The sequence below is a fragment of the Balaenoptera ricei genome, chromosome 8, assembly GCF_028023285.1.
Source record: "Balaenoptera ricei isolate mBalRic1 chromosome 8, mBalRic1.hap2, whole genome shotgun sequence".
Lineage (NCBI taxonomy): Eukaryota > Metazoa > Chordata > Mammalia > Artiodactyla > Balaenopteridae > Balaenoptera > Balaenoptera ricei.
In genome coordinates this window covers 56,855,490-56,876,629 of record NC_082646.1, presented here as the reverse complement: position 1 = coordinate 56,876,629, position 21,140 = coordinate 56,855,490, and the positions used below count along the sequence as shown (strand labels likewise).

The following is a 21,140-nucleotide window of genomic DNA, read 5'->3' as shown; positions in this document are numbered from 1 at the left end:
AGAAAATAAAAGTGCCTACCTCTTAGGGCTGCTGTGAAGATTAAATGAGATAATATACAAGAAGTGCTCAGAACAGTATCCCATATACATATGAACAGACAAATCTATTTGTGAATAGGAATATCCATGTATATTTTTTCTATATATACCTATATATGTGTATGTATGTATACGTGTGTGTGTATATGGCTCACAATATATTCTTAGAAAATAATTTCTCTAATCTTCACTCAAATGCCCTCTACCAACCTTCTGACCTCACAGCTATGGACATGCTTAGAGAACATAGCTTCATAATAAGTAACACAATAATCCTACTCCCACAACTAGTCCTGCTTATTGTTGTTTTGTTAAAAAAAAAAAAAAAAGTTAACTCTTACCTTGCCTTAAACCACATTTCTTTGGGTGGAAACAGAAGAATGAGAAACTCCACATAACAGAGAAGTGAACTAGGGATCTTGGTCAGAAAAGAATTTTCCTCTTAATATCAAGTTGAAAAGTCTCAGGATGCTAATATAATTCAAGTCAATATTTAATGGGCATATATTAAGTACATGCTCTACAGGTGGTACAAATAGAAGCCCAAGACTTGGTCTTTCTTTGCTGTCTAGGGCCTCATCATCTAGGAGAGAGGTATATATATATATACATGACTTGCTCCTTGGCACAATGTGTTAAGTGCTAGGAAAGAGTTTCAGTCAACATGCTGACATGAACAGGGAAGATAACATTTTACTGTGGGGGAAACATTTGAGATTGACGTGAAGAACGAGTCCACGTTCTTCCCCATCTTTTCTTTTAGAGACTCTGATAGAAGGGAAGTAGCTCTTCTACTGTTTTGATTCTGTGACTTTATCGAAAATTAAGAAGCAACAGAACTTGGTGAATTCCAGAGAATACAATCAGAACTGGATATACACTCTTCTTTGCGTCCTCTGTAATACTTTCTGTTCTATTTTAAAAGTAATTTAAAAATTGGTTCATAACTACAAAAATAGTATGAATATATTCTTTTTATAAAAAAGTTGAGACAAACCATTTGGCAGCTCCTTAAAAAGTTAAACACAGAGTTACCATATGACCTAACAATTCCACTGGGTCCTTTAGAAAGAATGGGATGGGAAACTGGTTTCCATACAAATCACCTAAGCATTCATTTTAACAATCACATTAAACTTGTTAAACAAAATGGGATATATTCACACAATGGAATATTATTCAGACAAAAAGGAATGAAGTACGTAAATGCTACAGCATGGATGAACCTGGAGATCATTATGTTCAGTGAAAGAAGGTGGACATAAAAGGTCACGTAGTGTATATGATTCCATTTATATGAAACATCCACAACAGGCAAATCCATAGAGGCAGAAAGCAAGGGTGGTTGCCATGAGCTTTGGGGAGAAGGGAATGGAGAATGGCTACTTGATGGGTATGGAGTTTCCTTCTGGGGTGAGATTGTTCTGGAATTAGGCAGTGGTGATGTACAACTGTGTGAATTATACTCAAAACACTGAATTGTACACTGTAAAATGGCAAATTTTATGGTATGTGAATTATATCTTAATAAAGTAAAAAAGAAAAGAATTGAGAGATTATAAAGTCGAAGCCCCTTTGACCATCCCTCCCACCCAAATCCCCATGGGTTACCAATATCATCAGCTTCATATGACTCCTCGTTATAATGCTTATCCCTCACTGTGCCTAGCAGAGGTCCCTGTACCCAGGAGACATTTTAGGCATTTGTTGCACAATAACTTCCTACAAGGAAAAGATAATGCTGCTTTGTTCTCTTCAGGATAATATAGATCCCTTTGTATCCACCAACACACAAGTGCATCAGTTTAGGATCAGGCAGCTTTAGACAGACAGTTTACATTAACACCAGGCACACCAAGTGCAGTAACAAAAGAGCATAGCACTTACTGGCTCAAAGCTCACCAACCATAAGTCCAGTTAATAGAAAACCCTGATAGGGACACTCATGCAAATAAGGAGGCACTTTGCCTCTGTCCCCTTGGTTTACAAAGGGTTTGGAATAGAAACCAGGCTTGGCAAGGCTATACTTTGGAGCCCACAACAGCAAGCTGTAAATAAGTGATTTCTCACCTGGTCAAGTCCAACTTAAACAGAAGCCTTAGACAGTCTCATAAAAAGACTTGCCCCCAGAACACTACAATATTGTATCTCTAGTCTTTTTTTGGCAGAGGTTTTTAATCAGGGGGTGCACAAAGTCACATGAATTAACTTTTTAACACAAATCCCTGGGCCCCATCCCTCAGAGGTTCTGATTCATTTAGACCAGAGCAGGCTGGCATCTATATTTTCTGAAGCACCCCAGGTCTTTTGGAAACAGTGTTAGGAAACTTCAGCGTGAATGAGATGGGAAACTGGTTTCCATGGAAATCATCTAAGCATTCATTTAACAATCATGCTGAACCTGTAGTAGCTGCCAATCAGAAGACGGGTAGCATATCCCCATTTTACTGAAGAGAAAATTGACACTCAAGGATTCACTTTTTAAAGTCAGCAACAAGGACCGGGCAGCACTTAAGAGTCCTGACAATGCACTCACACCTTCCTCAGACAGACTCTCCAGACTCCCATTATGGTACTGGTGTTGTGAAAATGTGGTCTGGTGGAAGGTGGCTGGTCCATAACTAGTTAAGGTCATTTTACTTGTGCCTCAATGTAATGGAGAGTAACTGTTACAATATTTTTGAAGTGCTTCCTAATTTGTGTTCCCTTGTTGACAGAGCAGTTTTTCGTCACGTGCTCCATCTATAAAGTGCCTCCTTATTTGCAGCTAAGTTTGAGTTGGAAAGGAGGATGTGATATACGAGAAGCCCCAGCCATTGAAGGGGAAGTAAAAGAGAAGCCCACACGCTCTGGCCTTATGGGGAAGGAAGGGAGTAGAACTGGTAAACAAAGATACAGTCCTCATTCACACACCCCCTCCCCACATACACATTCCTTCTTGTCACCAAAACCAGTTCAACTTAGGGAGCAATGGAACTGCAGAAATCCTGAGACTCCCATTTCCCATACAGAACATGGGCGTGGCCTTCAGGCTACTGAAGTTCAATCTTCAGCTCTGTGTCAATATATGTATGGGAGCAAGGGCTCGGATGTAGCAGCAGGAGACAGCCAGAAGGATGAGCTTGGGGCAGCAGTACTCTCTCCCTAAAGCCTGAGCCAGTGCTCCCTCCCTAACGCCTGCCTGGCACTCAGGGCATCTGGATGTTGCTAAGAGACTGGTGGACCAGCAGAGGTCTGTGGTTGGAGCAAAGAGGTCTCAGTGCACAGGGACTTTGAGACGAATGTCTAGCACCACAACTTCCATAGTGGGTTCCTGCACATCACCCCCAAAGGACAGACAGGACTAGTTACAACTCCAGGATACATTCCAAACTAGACAATGAAGCAGAGGACACCACACAGACATCCTCTTCTCTCGAACTCCCACAAAGACACAGTAAGCATTCTCATGAAGCAGTCAGTAACAGGTATTAAGCATCAACTATTTGATGCCAGACACTGTTCTGGGTTGGTGAGGACTTGGAGATAAGTGATGCAAACAAAATCCCTGCCCTGATGGAATAAGATTTGGGGGTTTAGAAAGGGAAGTGGGCAGAACTCTGAAGAATGAAGTGTTTACTCAAAGGGCTCTGATTAGGAAGTTGAACTTTGAAAAGATTCAAAGGAGACTGTTTATGCTGAAAAATTAAAATCTTATTATGGCAGTTTTAAAAAACGGCCACAAATTCTTTGACATTCCATCTGCCAAGAAGTTGGGCATCTATGTTCCCTTTCCTTGAATCTGAGTGGGCCTGAGACTCCTCTGACCACTAGATATGGCAAAAGCAACACTGCGTGACTTCTAAGATGAGGTCACTAAAAAGGCCATGTAGTTGCCACCTTGGCCACTAAGACCCTCACCTTTGGAGCCCCGAGCCACCCTGTAAGAAGTCTGATTACTTGGAGGCTGCCATGTTGGGAGGAAGCCCAGGCTGCATGTAGAGGCCACTTCCAGACACTCTTGGTCAACAGCCCCAGCTGAACGGAGCCTTTGCGTCATCCCAACCCTGTTGACAGTTACGTGAGTGAAGACACTTTCAGATGATTCCAGTTCCCAGCAGTGAGGGAAGCTGTGCCATCCAAGTCTTCCCAGCTGAGGTCCCAGACATCTGGGAGAGGAAACAAGTCCCTGCCATGCCCTGTCTGAATTTTTGACCCATACTATCTGTGAGCAAAATAAAGTGGTTGTTTTATGCCACTATGTTTTGGGCATGCCTTATCATGTCCAAAGATTTATCATGAAGGAAAAGAAACTGGAACAACAGATGTGAACTGACAGAAAAGAAGATCAGTTATATAAAAAGATTTGAAGCTCTATTTTCTTCCATTGCCTAAGCCTGGTTTGAGAGAAACTGTCATCATGGGGAACTAAAGAAATTATAATACTCTTTTGATTGCTAAGAATATCTATTTTATCTACAGTTGCTATAATAGAAAATGTTTTAGTTATTTGGAATCTTAGCAGTCCAAAAAGTATCTGGGTAAGACACCACTCTCTTGTGTAGATTTTCAGCATGGGGCTAACATTCCCATGATGCCATTCAAAGTTGTCCATGAACCCATTTCTGTCTATTTTCCTTGGTGCATGGTGTATAATAAGTATTCAGTAACTTTGCAGAATGATTGATAGGATCCGAGGAGACAGGGGGAGATATTCCAGACAAAGCAAAGGGATCGTGGTGAGTAAAGGTAATGAAGATGGGGTCTTGGGGAGAACAGAGGGGGCCACTTGAACCTCATTCTTCATCCTTTCCCATCCATATACTTTCGCTTGACATTCATGTGCCTGTATCTTTAGACCTTTGATAAGCTGTTCTCATTACTTGAAATGTTCTTCTCCGACCTGCTTGATGAACTCCTCCTCATTCTTCAAAGCCCAGCTCCACTGTCATTCTCACTGTAGCTTTCTCTGATACGGCCCCACTTTAAGTGAAATTCCTCTATTCCACTCCCCTGTAACATTATCCACAATCTCTAGCATAGCAGAACACTCTCCATTATATTTAGTAAGTTTAGATGTCCATTTTCTCTGATAAACTGTGAGCTACCAGAGAAAAAGGATGATTCTTACTCATCACCTTACTTCCTGCTTGAGTGTCTTTGTGCCAAACATTAGAGGTCAAAAAAAGAAAAATCGCTGCCTTTGAAGAGCCTGTGTAATTAAGGGGAGAGATCTAAAAACACAGTCAAACAGCAACGTCCTAAGAGCTGTATGGAGGTATGGTGGGATGATGTGGGAAGAGACATGTCCTTCAGGAGGAAACCAGGAAGTGGCACAAAGTAGATGACATCTGAGGTAGGCCCTGAAACCAAATTAAGATGAGAAGTCTGCACAGGGGAAATCTATGGAATCGGAGCTAAAAGGTCTCAGAAGGCAACTGATAAATAAGAGGAACGTCTGGTCAGATGTGGTCATTTTTTTCCCTCCCTACTGCTGGAGATTCCCTGCTCAAGTTATTCCAAGCTCCCTTTTTTTTCATACCTAAAGCTACTCAGTCTTCCTAGTTATATCAAAAAGGACCCATCATCTGAACAAGCAACTTGTTAAAAAAAATACGAGTCTTTAATATATGAAAATGTATTCAAACCAGTAGCAATCAAATAAATCCAAATTAAAATCAGGGACTACTTTTTCACCTGTCAAATTATCAAGTATTTTCAAAAATTATACAATCTATTATCAAAGAAGAATCAGGTATCAAAGGAGAATCAGGGAAAGCAAAATTCTATCCTTTCTGAGCGGCAATTTGGTATGATGTAACAAAAACCATGCAAATAACTGCATTCTTTGAATTAGAAATTCCATTTATAGCAATTTGTCCTAAGGATAAAAGTCTTTGCTATAAAGATCATCACAGCATTATTTAAAATAGTGGAAAAGAGTAAACTACCTAAATGTCTAACAACAGAAGAGTCAAATAAACTTGGCACTTCAATAACTGTAACAGTTACCGTTTATAGAGTGCTTACAATGTGCCTGGCATTATCATATTTAATACCACAGCAATTTATAAAGTAGTGACTCTTCCAGTTGCACCAGATTGGCAAATAGAACCCACAGCTAAAAACAGAGAGGAGGTGAGTTCCCCACAAAGTAGAGAGCAGTCAGTAACTGAGGCTGGGCTAATTCAAGGATGTATTAAGAAGCTATAGTATGAATCCTTTTAACCCAGCCCCCATTTGTGCCCCTGCACTGCCCCTCCCCCTCCACAGCCCACAAAAGAAGAGTAGAGATGGGGAGGGGGAACCTTGGACCCTTTGACCTAGTGGGTCGTGCTGTATTTTGGGGTGGTACTCTCCCTACCCCCGCAGTGGGCTCCTCTAAGTCAATCAGTTACTGAGTTCAGGGGTGCCACAAAAAAAGAATTGGGACAAGAATTTTTAAAAATCATAATGCTCGGTGAATATGTGCTCAGGCAGCTGAATTACACATCTGCCCTGGACCATTCTGGACAGGGGAAGGAGAAATGGAGTGAGAAGGGGCAGCACCGCTCCCCCTCTGTTTGGAATGGACATGAGTCCCCTTGGTCAAGAAGTCCCACGGAAATTGATGGCCTTAAGCCCTCTTGCCAGGTGCCCACCCGAGAGGGCTGTCCATTGGGCAAGTGGGCCCCAGCTGTGGGGTAACAAGAAGGGGAGGGGTTGGCCTAAAGGAGGTTGAAAGAACATAATACCAGTTTCCTCTCCAGGTCTGGAGAGCACACGGTGAGAAAGCCTATCCTCTAAGGAACTCACAATCATGGGGACTGCACACAGGCAGTGCTGGTCAGGCAACCAGTAAATGTCATCAGGGAGGACCCAAGAGCAGCCAGGTAAGAGACACTTATCCCTGTCTCTCTCCCTCTTGCCCATCCCTACACACCAACCTCTGGGACCTAGAAGGGAGCAGGGAAGAAATACCCAAGACATACTGTCCTCCCACCCCCAAACTCTCTGAGGTGAGGAACAGGGAAGAGGAGCGGAAAGGTAAAACAAATCTACCTTTTCCCACTTCACACCCCCAGAGCCACAAGTCTGGTCAGCAATGGGAGTAGGAAAAGCTTTCAATTAGATAATAGTGAAATTTTACAATGGTGCACTTTCAATAACCCAGAGTCACCAGAAGCCTGTGGACTCTGCCCTAGGCATCATCAAGGGATCTGTCCCCTAGAGGAAAGGAAGATTTTGACAAAGCACAGTTGGGAATTCTGACTAGAGGGGAAAAAAGCATTCATGTTTGCACCGCTCTGAGTTAAAATTATTCAATTAATTGATTAAAGTTACCATTATCTACACTTCACAGATTAGGAAATGAAAGCTCTGAAAGGTTAAGAAACTTGCTCAAACCCACAGAGCACAGGGAAGGCTTAGTTTGGATTCCAACCCAGAGCCCACCTCAGAGCCCATGCATTTTACAGTCACACCAGGATTTTTCAAATGGGGCCCAAAGACATGTCATCCCCAGGGATCTGCAAATCCACTTCAAAATATTTTTCAATATTGAATTTTTATCTCAAGGGTGATCTTAAAATATGTAAATATAGTCTCGATCATGTGAATAATCATCTTACAAGTGAAAGATGCTTCTTGATTACCAGCATTTGCATTTATAATCTTATTGATGTTAAGTATTAAGTTCTTTAAATTTCATAGGCTAGTGACTAATGAGAAAGAAGGACAGAGGTGACTGTATATAAATAATGTGGTCATACCAATTAAAAGCCAAATGGCTTGCTATACAAACCAAAGTTTCATTATAGGTCAAACAAAGAAAAGCATGGCACACAGAACAGAGAGCTTCCATAAAAATAAGGGCCAGAACTTCCCTGGTGGTGCAGTGGTTAAGAATCTGCCTGCCAACGCAGGGGACATAGGTTCAATCCCTGGTCTGGGAAGATCTCACATGCCACAGAGCAACTAAGCCCGTGTGCCACAACTACTCAGCCTGCACTCTAGAGCCCACGAGCCACAACTACTGAGCCCGTGTGCCGCAACTACTGAAGCCCGCGCGCCCAGAGCCCGTGCTCTGCAACAAGAGAAGCCACCGCAATGAGAAGCCTGTTCACCGCAATGAAGAGTAGCCCCCGCTTGCCGCAACTAGAGAAAGCCCACAAAGACCCAATGCGGCCAAAAAAAAAAAAGAATAAGGGCCATATCTACATTTTAAGCAATAATTTAGTTTCAGCAAAATATCCAGTGTTGTTAATGTGAATTATATTGGTTCTGAAGTCAATTTGAAAATTTGTTTTGGTTTTATAATTGTAGAAGGGCTATAAGTATACATTTATACCTCATAGTTTTTGTTTATAGACATTTGGGAAACATAATAATAAAGATAATTTAATTCAACATCAAGAACATGTAAAAATGTTTGTTTAAAGTGTCCTTATATTACACATACTTGAGAAGCTCTGTGTTATGTCCCATTATGCTTAAGCAACCATTAAAAGCCATGTCTTAGAAGACTGTGACACAGGGAAATATTTGCAATACTATATAACTTAAAGCATACAAAAGGTGGTACAGTCTCACTCTGATTTTATAAAATATACAAAGCACACGTAGACACAGAAAAGAAGAGACTAGGAAATACACTAAAATGTTAACAATGTATATGCTGTAGTAGGAGTATTACAGGTGTTTTTTTATTAATGTTGCTATTTGCTTTTTGATAATATTCTATATTTATAATAACTTTATTATAAGAGTGAAATTTAAATATTACCAAAAAATTCAATTTTAATAGCCTATCCCATCAAAGTTTCCAAAACCTGCTGCTAAAAGAAAAAAAAAAAATCACACTTTCAATCCAATTCTAGCTCAAGCTCTTTCTTCTCCAAAGAAATGTAACCAATCCTAAAGAAATATTTGTTCAGACTTAAAAGCATATAAAGTCCTAGTCAACCAATAACTAGGTTTTAGGAACCAGGGCTACAAGGATGAACAAAGGACATGGTGCACTCCAGAAGCTACCATTCTGGGGGAAGCACAGCATAAATCAACAGTTAGTCAATGGTACTAAGGCATAATGACAGGAGCGTGGAGAAGGGGTTTCATAACTCATTTTGATGGGGAAGATAGGGCAGGAAAGGCTGCCACAAGGTGACACGTGAACTAAGTGCTAAGAATGCAGGAGAAAATGGGTGCAGAAAGGTAAAATGGCAGATTCCCCAGCAAGTAAAATCTAAACATAGGTCTTGTGACACTGGAATCACTGACCACCCTAGACCAATCTCTCCGAGGCTCCTACAGCACTGGTCTTTGCCATTTATATTGTCTGCCATTATAATTCAAGCTGCTTCCCCAACAAGATTGTAAACTCAGAGGGGAATACCATGTACACTGTAGACTCACTATTCATCAATGATAGTATCTTTAGACTTCTAATGGGAATTAAACTCAACATACTGTAGCCTCTGTTGGTATGCAAAAAATTATACGTCTATCTAGACTACACCCATTTTTGCCTCTAGAAAATTATATCAGAAGATCAAAACAACAGATTCATTCCTATAGTCCTCACAAGAATGTTAACCTCTCTACTTATAAACCTTAGCCCTTTCCCTTGCTTTTGCAAGCCAGCAAACCTCCAACTGGTATGTTTTTCCAAGGCAGGCTAAGGAAAGATATGATTTCCTATCCAAGAAAATCTTCAAAGTGTACTGCAGTGATAGTTAATGATACCTAAATACTGTGGCTTATCTGCTGGGGTGAAACTCTCAGAAGATGTTCCACCTTTAAAACAGAAATGTGAATAATTAGAAGTAACATAAATGTCTAACCAGGGGAAATGTGAACAGAAGGTATGGTATATTCACAGACTTTTTTTTTTTCTTTCTTGTCTTCTTTTTGCATTTTTGTTTTTTTTTCTTTGTTTTCACACACATGTTTATAAGACTTATGTACATGTCTAGAATTTGCTTTAAGATATTTCAGCAAAGAAACAGTAAAAGTGATAGATGAAGCCACTGTGATGAAATCTTGATAATATTTGAAACTGAGTGTGTGTGACCAACCCAAAAGCAATGAGCACCCCTTAAAGCCTATGTGGTTTCTAGATACCATTTTTAATAAAAGAAAAGAACTCTTCGAGGAAATGGCTAATTCCAAGTATGGATCAGAAACGTACAAGATAGGCCTGGAACATCTTGTCGTATCAGATAACAAACTGTCGTATCAGATAACAAACCTACTAGTAAGGTTATGTCAAAAGGACTCAGAAGCCAACTTGAATAGCCTCCCACTGGCTCAAGAGTACAATCTGACCATCAATAAGGACAACAACCAGAACAGGTTCGAACACATCAAATGTGTATAAATGTGTGAGCTCATAATGCTACCCCCAAATACCTTAATAGATCACTTTGAAAGCTACTAAGGAATCCACTCACTATTTTGACAACTGGTAGATAAATAAAAAGAAGCAAGCATAGGGCTTCCCTGGTGGCGCAGTGGTTGAGAATCCGCCTGCCAATGCAGGGGACACGGGTTCGAGCCCTGGTATGGGAAGATCCCACATGCCGCGGAGCAACTAGGCCCGTGAGCCACAACTACTGAGCCTGCACGTCTGGAGCCTGTGCTCCGCAACAAGAGAGGCCGCGATAGTGAGAGGCCCGCGCACCGTGATGAAGAGTGGCCCCCGCTTGCCGCAACTGGAGAAAGCCCTTGCACAGAAATGAAGACCCAACACAGCCAAAAATAAATAAATTAATTAATTAATTTAAAAAAAAAAGAAGCAAGCATAAAGCTGGGGGAGGGGTAGCTGTACATTCCATTATCATTCAAGGCTGCGGCAATTCCATCCTGTGTTTTCTCTTGGACTAAAGTATTAGCAGGGCCAAGTACTAACAAATGAGGCATTTCTTCTTTTTAATATGTGGAAAAATACATATAACATAAAATCTACCATCTTAACCATTTTAAAGTGTATCGTTCAGTGGCATTAAATATTCACATTGTTGTGCTACCATCACCAACATCCATCTCAAGAACCTTTCATCTTGCAAAACCCAAACTCTGTACCCATTAAACAACAGCTCCCTATTCTTCCCTCCTCCCAGTTCCTGGCAAGTCTCTATGAATTTGATTCCTCTAGGTACTTCACTGAAGTGGAATCACACAGTATTTTTCTTTCTGCGATTGGCTTACTTTACTTAGCATAATGTCACGGAGGTTCATCCATTTTGTAGTAAGTCCACGTATAAAAATTTCCTTCTTTTTTAAGGATGAACAATATTCCATTGCATGTACATCCATATTTTATTTATCCATTCATCTGCTGATAGACATAAGGGTTGCTTCCAAATGAGAAATTCTGACCCAATGCTAGTGACAAGACGCTCAGGAGACTGGCCCTGGAACAGAGCAGTCTCTTTGATGTTGCGAACACAATCGAAGAATCAATCCAGTGATTAGGACCACAGAACAGAAAGCTGCTAAAAGGAATTTCCATATGGCTATCTGTCCCAGGAATTGGGACCAGAAAGAGCATTTGTTTACTCAAATATGTTGGTATAAAGCCCTGGCTGCTTAGGATGGTCTAGAAACAAATCTTCAATTCACTCTAGTTTCTGAAGACCTCCTTCTCCCCTGTTCATTTTTCTCCCCAGCTTTATTGAGAAATAATTGACATATAACATTGTGTAAGTTTAAGGTGTACAACATGTCGATTTGCTACATTCATATACATTCATATGATTATCACTGTAGCTTTAGCTAATACTCCCATTCACATCACATAATTCTCTTTTGTGGTGAGAACATTTAAGATCTCCTCTTTTAGCAATTTTCAAGTGTACAATACAGTAACTAAAATTACAATGCTGCGCATTAGATCTCTAGAAGTTATTCATCTTCTAATTGGAAGTTTGTACCCTTTGATTAACATCTCTTCAATTTTCCCATCCCCTAGCCTCTGGTAGCCACTCTTCTACTATTTCTTTAAGTTTGTCTTTTTTAGATTCCCCACGTAAGTGATATCATGCAATATTTGTCTTTCTCTGATTTATTTCACTCAGCATAATGCCCTCAGGGTCCATTCAGTTTGCTGCAAATGGCAGAATTTCCTTCTCTCTCATGGCTGAATATTATTGCATTGTGTGTGTATGTATGTATGTATGTATATGTGTGTGTATATATATATATATTTTTTTTTTCACATCTTCTTTATCCATTCATCATTCATAGACACTTGGGTTGTTTCCTTATCTTGGCTAGTGTGAATAATGCTGCAACGAACGCTGTGGTGTAGATATTTCTTCAATACTCTATTTTCACTTCCTTTGGATATATACTCAGAAGTGGAATTGTTGGATCATGTGACAGTTCTATTTTTAGTTTTTTGAGGACCCTCCATACTGTTTTCCATAGTGGCTGCAACAATCTGCATTCCCACCAACGGTGCAACAAGGGTTCCCTTTTCTCTACATCCTTGCCAACACTTGTTATCTCTTGTCTTTTTGAGGACAGCCATTCTAACAGGTGTGAAGTGATAACTCATTATGGTTTTGATTTGCGTTTCCCTAATGACTGCTGATGCTGAGCACCTTTTCGTGCACTGTTGACCATTTTAACTTGTCCGCTCTTCTTACCAGCCTGCATGTTCTCTCTTGCCTACCTCTCCAGTCTCATAGCCCACTACTTCCATCATCCTGCTGACGGTCCAGCAACACCAAACTGTTTTTAGTGTCCTGCACACACTCTTCAGGCCCTTGCCACCTGGCCTCCACTGTCAGTGGTCTCTCTGGCTGGAAAGCTTTCTTCTCTTGGCTTACTTCTAGTTAGGGCCATCTCTCAAGGAACCCTTTCTTTTTCTTCTTTGTAGTCCCAGAATTTGAGTGCTTGGCACATAATGGCTGCTTGATAAATTACTGAACTAAATTATATTTGTTACATTCACATTCTCTGTCGAGAAGACAAGTTTAAAGAAAAATTCAAGGATAATAGGATTTCAGGTAATTTTTATTTATACTTTAATATTGTTCAAATTTTCTGATGTGCTGACTTTTCAAATTTACCTTTCAGGAAAATTTAAGAATAATCTGATCAAGAATAAAGCGGAGGAATCAGTCTACCAGATTTGAAGACTCATCAAAAAGCTAGAGTTATCAAGAGTATGTGGTATTGCAGAGGGACAGACACATGGGACGATGCATCAGTACAGAGAACCCAGAAGTAGGCCCACACAAATTGCCCAACTGCTTTATGACAAAGGTGCACAAGCAATTCAATGAAGGCAGCACAGCCTGGTTGACAAACGGTGTTGGAGCAATCAGGCATCCATTGCCAAGTACTACTACTACTACCAATGAATAAAGTAAAACCTCAATCTAAGTTTCACATCTTATACAAAAATCAACTTAAAACAGATCATGGACTTAAATGAAAAATATGAAACCATAAAATATTTGGGAGGAAAAACACGGAGAAAATCTCTGCAACTGGGCTAGGCAAAGAGTTCCTACATTTGACCAAAATAATACAACCCATAAAATGTAAAATTGGTAAAATGAACTTTATCCAAATCAAAACATTTTGCTCTGGAAAGACCTTGTTAAGTGGATGAAAAGACAAGCTTCAGACTGGGAGAAAATATTTGCAAACTACATTATTTGATGAGGACTGGTATCTTGAGCATATGGAGAACCCTCAAAACTCAACAGTAAAAAAAGGCAAACAATCCAAATAGAAAATGGACTAAAGACTTGAAGAGAGACATTTGACCAAAGAGAATATACAGATGGCAAATAATCATATGAAAAGATATTCAACATCATTGGTCATAGGGAAATGTAAATTAAAACCAATGGGTAAACAGTTAAACAAATGAACTGTAGTACATCCATACTGTGGAACATTGCTCAGCAATAATAAAGAATGAACAAGTGATACATACAAGAACTTGGATGAATCTCCAGAGAAATATGCTGGATGAAAAAAGCCAACCCCACAAAAAAGTTATGTATTGTATGAATGATTTACATAACACTCTTGAAATAATAATATATTAAAATGGAGAAGAGATTAGTGATTATCACGGGTTAAGGATGTGGTGGGTGTGGGATGGTAGAGGATGTGACCATAAAAGGGCAACATAAGGGATCATGTGCTGATGGAAATGTCCTATATCTTGACTGTATCACTGTCAATATATTGATTATCTCATTGTACTATAATTTTGCAAGAAGTTACCATTAGGAGAAACTGCGTAAAGGGTACATGGGTTATCTCTTCACTATTTTTACAACTACATAGCTTCTACAATTACCCGAAAATAAAGTTAAATTTTAAAAAAAGCTCAGGCTTTGGGACAAAGCTAGGTGATGTTGGGCAAGTTGCTTCCTTTTTCTTAGGGCTGAAATGATTAAATTAAGAGGTGAATGGTCTAAGCATAGTGCTTGGCACAGGTAAATGCTCAACAGATGGCTATTAAAATGATAATCAGTTAGAAATAGCACTTCTACTCTGAGAAGTCAGAAAAAGATAAGGAACCATGTGGATACAGGTAAATTTGGAAATTTGGTCACAGTATGTGCTGACAGCTACTCCCTAATAGCTTCAATCTTCTTTGTGAAGAAGAAGGCAATGTCATCCGCTAAGACTGAAGGGATGGATTAACCTTTACTCCCAGAATCTAATCCACTGCCTGGGACACATATATTTAATAAATGAGCTTATTCAACAAATAAAGTTTTCTTAATTCCATTGTTCTTTAGAATCAACACACAACTTTCTCCAAATTAGCCACTAGGGGGCAGTGCTGCCGCCAATCTTTTCCCCTAAATTTTTTAACTCTGAAAATAATAGAAAATTACAGGGCAGTGTGTGTCACAAAGTATTTTTTCCTCAAGAAGATCTGGTTTCAGCTTTATATACATGTATACATGTGTGTGTTCACACCTGTGCACATGCACGCATGCACACATATATACATGCACATTGCAGCATGATGGGAGGGCTGTTCCTTCTGCCAGCCTCCCACTGCAATCATACAGTGATGCCCCAGAGGCAACACTCACCATTTTCCAGAGGTCATTTTTTTTGTAATTCCTCCAGGGCACACAGCAAATACTGAATAGACCTTTTACACTTATAATTAATAAATTAGAAAAGACATCGATGAAGAAATCCCCAAAGCTAATCCTGGTAACATTTGCCATAGCTTCTTTAAGTTATTATTATTTTTTTTTACTCCTACACCTACCTCCTCCCCAAATTACTGATAAAAAAGAAGTAGGTTTTTAAAAAAATTTTTTTAAATAGTTGTAATACATTTCATAAACTTCTTTTCCCGTTGTTTCAGATTCTTGATACATTCTTATAATGAAGATTTATCAATCTGTCATACCACATGGCTATTATATATACCAGAATAAGCAGCAGTTTGGGGGTGTGTATTTAGCAATGGGGCTAGGAAATTTCCTAGTTTGGTTCTAGTGAACTTGGGCCTCTAACGAACAGAGGGAGCTGACAGAGGTTCTAACTTAAAACAGAAATTCTCAAAACCCTCAAAGAAAAGAAGATGTATGGGAAGACTGTTCCCCAAGAGTTTAGGGTTACACAAACCAGCTCAGCTTCAACTAAGGGAAGTGAACTTCCACAGTAGGGGAGACTTCCATTCATACCAATGGAACACATCACACCCTAGTCTAAGAAAAGCTGTTACTAGTTTGGTCTTACGGGCTGGAGCTGCGAGGGAGATGGGAAAAGGCTGAGGTCATCTTATGACTATAGGCTGTCAAGTACTTCAAATGAGAGAAAAAGATGGTTGACCCCAAAGCCTCTGAACCCGTTTATTTTGAGCTAAAGTTGCCTGGGAACAAAAATACCCAAGAAGTGGATCATAAAGAGAGTCTGGGTGATAGAGTTGAAGTAGTCATCTGTCAATGTAGATACAGTGTCAATGTGTTTGCAAACTGTTTCAAAACAAAGTTTCAAGGTTGTTTAGGGTAGTGTTTTAACTTGACAATTAAGAGTCACATTTTTACTGGATACTTTATTCCAGTAGGTGGTATGGAATGGTATTACACTTTTATTGATAGTCTTCAGAAGCTCTTTGGGGCCAGAGATTTTTGTTTTTGCTTTATAGTTGTAAAAACATTAATAGCATTACCAACATTAATAGTTTTATATTAACCTAATATAAAAATTCACCTTTCCTAATGAACTGATATGGCCCTCAAGAGGAGAAAAGCTTCTTTCTTAACAATTATAGTTCTTTGGCTACATGGACGTCTCTGAAAATGAGCTTTAAAACTGAGATGAACACTTCATTGTATCATCCCTACTATATTTAAAATCTATGTCCACTTTAAAAAGTCATGTGCTAAATCCTGAGGTTCCCCCCACCCCCCAGCAAATGATCTAAATAAGAGCCTGACTTCATTTACATACACACTCACTTGCACTCCCAACCACACTTCCTTTGAAAAACAGAATGTCACTTCCTCAATCCAGAGGCCAGAAGTCCCTTGGTTCTGATCTGGGGAGCCAAGACAGGAAACTGGTAAGCTTTTGCCTCTCCCCCCATGGACAGCCACTGGTGCAGCTGACAGAGGGCAGGGTCTATTCAGAGCTCCCTTGATGCACTGCAGCTGGAAGGCAACAGCTCACTTCCATGCTGTGGGAATGATCCCAGGGAGTCCAGCACCGAGAGTCAGTTTAACAAGGGCATTTCATAGGAAGGGAAGAGGAGAGGATGGGAGACCGGGACATCTTTTAGGGATCTTAATTCCATTTCCAAACTCAGTCGAATAGCCCAGGACTGATTTCAGCCAATTCTCAGTAACTGGCACCATCTTGTACTTTGACCCCACCAAGCAAGGCATCTTCTGGTGGAGGGGGGGAAAAAAAAAAGCCAGACCTCTTCACCGCTCACACCAGGCTGTACGACCTTCTCCAGGATGTTGCCAGCTTCTCACTTAGAAAGGAGAGGCTGTCCCAGCAATTTCGGTAAACACTGTCGGTTAGCACCACCTGGCAACTGAGAACCTTGAACTCTCCCGACCCCAGACCCCAAGGACTGCACAACACAAAACCCGGGCCAGTTGTAGCAGACCAAACTGCAGTGTCACCATCGGGGGGGGGTTGGGTGGGGGGATGCATGTGAGAGGCACACGGAATAAAGGGAAAGAAGGGGGACAAACAAATGAGTCACTTAATACAAGGACTGCACATGCTGCTGACGCTGCCCATGATGCAGAGGCTGTGGACTGGAAGGAAGCAGGCGGCCACCGGGAGGGGCGGTCAGAGAAAGGGAAGGGGGAAAGGGTGTGAGGCGCCTCGCCCTTTGTGGGGGGCGGGCTGCGCGGCCCCACAGCCTACGCCCCCCTTTACCCCCAGCCCCGCAGGCTGGAGCCGCTCGGCGTTAGTATGGTCCCCCAGCCCCGGGAATCAACTCTTTCGGTCTCCAAAAACAATCTAATACAAACTTCAATACTGGATTTAGTTTTACAGGGGGGCTGGCTAGAGAGGCGTCGCCGCCGCGCCCGACCCGCGGAGAACAAGCCGCAACCTCAACCTGGTCGCCGGCCCGCCCCGCCCCTCGCAGCGCACCTGTGACAGGTGTGCAGGAGCCTCACACAGCCCCGAGCCGCGGGACCCGCCGGCAGCTCCTCGCACCCCCCCCCCCTTCCCCGGGGCTCGCCCTCCCCGTCGGCGCCGTCCCTCCCGGAGCCCCCAGCCCCTCGGCAGGCCGCGGAGCGCCCCCCGCTCGCGCCCTCGGCGGCCGCACCCGCTCCCGCCCGCACTCACATAGCGCCTCAACTTCTTCTCGGGGGGCGATTTCCTCAGCCAGCCGGTGCACACTACGTCGCCGCCGCCGCTCATGCTGTCGGCCGCCTGGAGCCCGCCGCGGGGTCGGCGGACAAGGGCGCGGGCGCGGGCCGAGGGGTCAGCCGGCCGGCGGTGCGCAGCTCGCGGGGGAGGGGAGGGGCCGGGGCGGCCGGCGGCCGCGGGGCGAGGACTAGGCGGCGCGGCCCGGCTGCCTCGCGCGCGCCCGCTCTCCCCGCGCGCACCCGCGCGCTCTCCCAGTCCGGCCGCGGTGGGGGCGCCCCGGCAGGAAGGGCGGCGCGCGCTCGCCACGCCCACAGCCCGCCGCGCCCCCGGGCGGGCCGCCTTCAAAGACGCAAACAGCGCCTCGCGCCTTTGGACCCCAGAGGACCGAGGTTCGCAAGGACGCCTGCGGCCGGCCGCGCCCCCAGGGTCTGGCTTTTTCCCGAAGCCTCAAGCAGTTAGCGGGGCAGACGGCCGCGCCCCTGGTGGGGGTGGGGTGAGGGGAAGGGACTGCGCGGCCTCGAGCGTGAATCGATTTTTCACAGGGGTCGTCAGGAAGGGACCCGAGGGCTGATCCCGTTTCCTATCCATTCCCTGAGTTTCAGGTTTCTGTGGGTCAGGTTCTGGCTGAAATTAGTGATCCGCTTCCCAGCAAGAGTTGCAACTCTTTCGCTCCCTTGGTGGGAGACGGAAAGAAGAAAACAGGCTACTACGTGCTGGGCACTTTTACATTCCTTGCTTACATGATTGTCGTCACAAATCTCCAAATTGGGTGGGCAGTATTATTCCCATTTTATAGATAGCCTAAGGTCCCAAAGCCTTTGCAATGCAGTCAACTTTCTAATTCTGGGCGGTGGATCGGGGTTGGGGGTGGTCCTGCTCATCTGCTATTTAAAGTGGGAGAATTGCTTTAATGGCTGCATTAAAGCAATTTAAGGTCCTCTTATTACCAGAAAATAAAGTCCAGCTGGCTCCCACACTGCCTCTGGGAAAAACAGTTCAGTAGAAGAAAATTCTTAACGATTTGCAGAATCAAGGAAGCAAAAATGAGTCAATGTACTATTTCATAGTTAATTGGAAGGCAAGGTGGTGTAGAACAAGAAATAGGGGTCAAAATTCCTCAGAGCTCCAACTTACTGACACAGGTTATGAGAACTCTCTCGGGCTCACATGATACAGATGCCTCTTACTGTGTTGTGGTGAGACTTAACTGAGATAAAGCATGCGGAAGCACACACCTGACAAATCGAGCAGTGCGGTCGGCATGGTAGATAGAGGGGGAAAAAACGCCAGAAACCTTTGGTAAGGGCTCTTTTCAACTCACAAAGTACTTTTACAAGCAGCATTAAAAGGGAGGTCCTCCCCCCAGCTTCTTTGAAAAGTGGATAGTAACCCATTATATCAATAGGGAACCGCTGCGGGCACATGAGTAGAATCAGCAGCACCTCACATTCCGCGTACAACTTTAAGGCTGTTTTGTTCATTTCCCTATCTCTGTGCAGCAAACCTAGTTGTTTCAAACAGTTGGACATCCTTCTCATTTTACAGATCTTCACTGGGTTGGGGAAAGCTCAACCACTTCAATCAGTCCGTAAAAGCTAATTCTTTACTATATGCATAGATCTTCTAAGCCCCCGGGAGGGTTTAGAGATCAGCAACCCTGGACCCAATATTTCACCGACTTTCTTCACTATCCGGTGTGCTACTGGATTGCATGTAAAACCAGAACAGTCAGGCTATAGCTGGAACCAGAGCCTCTTAGCCTTCCAACTGAGGGATCCTTAAGCCTCATATAAGGGCCACCACCAGAATTATGGCCATTTTAATCTCTGGCTTTAAGTACCTTAAAACCCGTGAGACAAATATCAAAATATTCAAAGCCTGCCAAATCAATCAGGAGGCGGTGACTCCGGACCAAAATAAAGCAATCATCTGACTTCATTCACTTCTGAGTCATGGTGCCAAGTCTCAGGGATTGCAGAGTCTGAGAAATCTGCACGGCTTATTTGCAGCTGAGGTTTGTGATACAAGTCAGGCATACACGGGCCCTCTTTCCCTAGAAGAGTCGTCTTCTATTACGTATCTTTTAATAGTTATATGATTCAAGACAGACTGGGAGACCGTTCAGCAATGGTTAGTTGGGCGTTGGGCTGCACTCGGCCAGAAACTTTTTCTTTTTTTTAATGAATAGAGTTTGTTTATTTATTTATTTATTTATTTATTTATTTTTCGCTGCGTTGGGTCCTCGTTGCTGCACGCGGGCTTTCTGTAGTTGCGGCGAGCGGGGGCTACTCTTCGTTGCGGTGCGCAGGCTTCTAATTGCGGTGGCTTTTCTTATTGTGGAGCACGGGCTCTAGAGAGCAGGCTCAGTAGCTGTGGCTCACGAGCTTAGTTGCTCCGCGGCATGTGGGATCTTCCCAGACCAGGGCTCGAACCCATTTCCCCCGAAGTAGCAGGTGGACTCCCAACCACTGCGCCACCAGGGAACTCCTCGGCCAGAAACTCTTGAGGGTCTTATTTTGTTTAGCAAAAGGCGCCCCCCGCCAATATTATTTACAATTTCATGTGGAAACATGTTTGATGTTTTGAAGCCAATGACAGGAGGGGCCTTGAAATACAACAGAGTATCAACTTCAGACATCTTCTCTGAACACAGCCTTCCTTCCCCAAAGTTTAGAGGAAGGGGCTCTTCTTGCTGGTCTACCCCCATCCCCCAACCTTTTTTATTACTCAGTTGCCAGCACCCAGCTCAGGCTGCTCTTCGGCGGAGGGACTGCTGCTGAGGTCCTGGGCTGCACCCCCGTGTGGCTCAGTCTTCTGAGCCTGAGGTACGTGCCAGGCCTGGAAACAGCCTTCGGATAGAACGTTCCTGTCTGGGCTTCTGGGCCTTTATTAAGTCCTCTCCACTCCCTGCTGTTTTTTTGTTTTGTTTTGTTTTTTAATGCTCCTTGGTTTTCACTGGAGAGAAATGGAAAACAAATTATTTGAATGGTTTATTTACATGAAGATCGGCGCCATCTATCGGAACCAGTTGGGACGACAGCCCCCCCCCTCCCCTGGACATGCATCACTAGTCTATAATTTAGGCAATTTTGATTAAAGACCACCGGTATTTCCTGGGGGAATTAATGACCGGCTGCAAGGAGCGCTTTGGGCCATTAATTCTATATTCTCATTAAATCCCCAGGAAATGACCCATCTTACGAGGAGGGTTTCTCTGGAGGAGCGTTGCAGATTAGAGAAATGCACACCTGGGAGGAAAGCATGGGCACCACGCTTTGCTCCTGCCCCTCCCCCCCGCAAAGCCTGAG

At 43.0% G+C, this 21,140-nt stretch overlaps 1 protein-coding gene across 3 annotated transcripts in view; it reads right to left on the bottom strand.

The window, feature by feature from the left end:
* The window catches only part of GAB2 (GRB2 associated binding protein 2), a 179,792-nt gene extending 161,816 nt beyond the window's left edge, over positions 1 to 17,976 (bottom strand). For all 3 annotated transcript variants that reach the window (XR_009504605.1, XR_009504604.1, XM_059930715.1), the window contains exon 1: positions 17,809 to 17,976. Coding sequence is in view for 1 of the 3 variants with exons in the window: in XM_059930715.1 (XP_059786698.1) it covers positions 17,809 to 17,883 (75 nt within the window). In the remaining 2 variants the exon portion in view is untranslated. The remainder of the gene's footprint in view (positions 1 to 17,808) is intronic.
* Between the last annotated feature and the right edge of the window lie 3,164 nt (positions 17,977 to 21,140).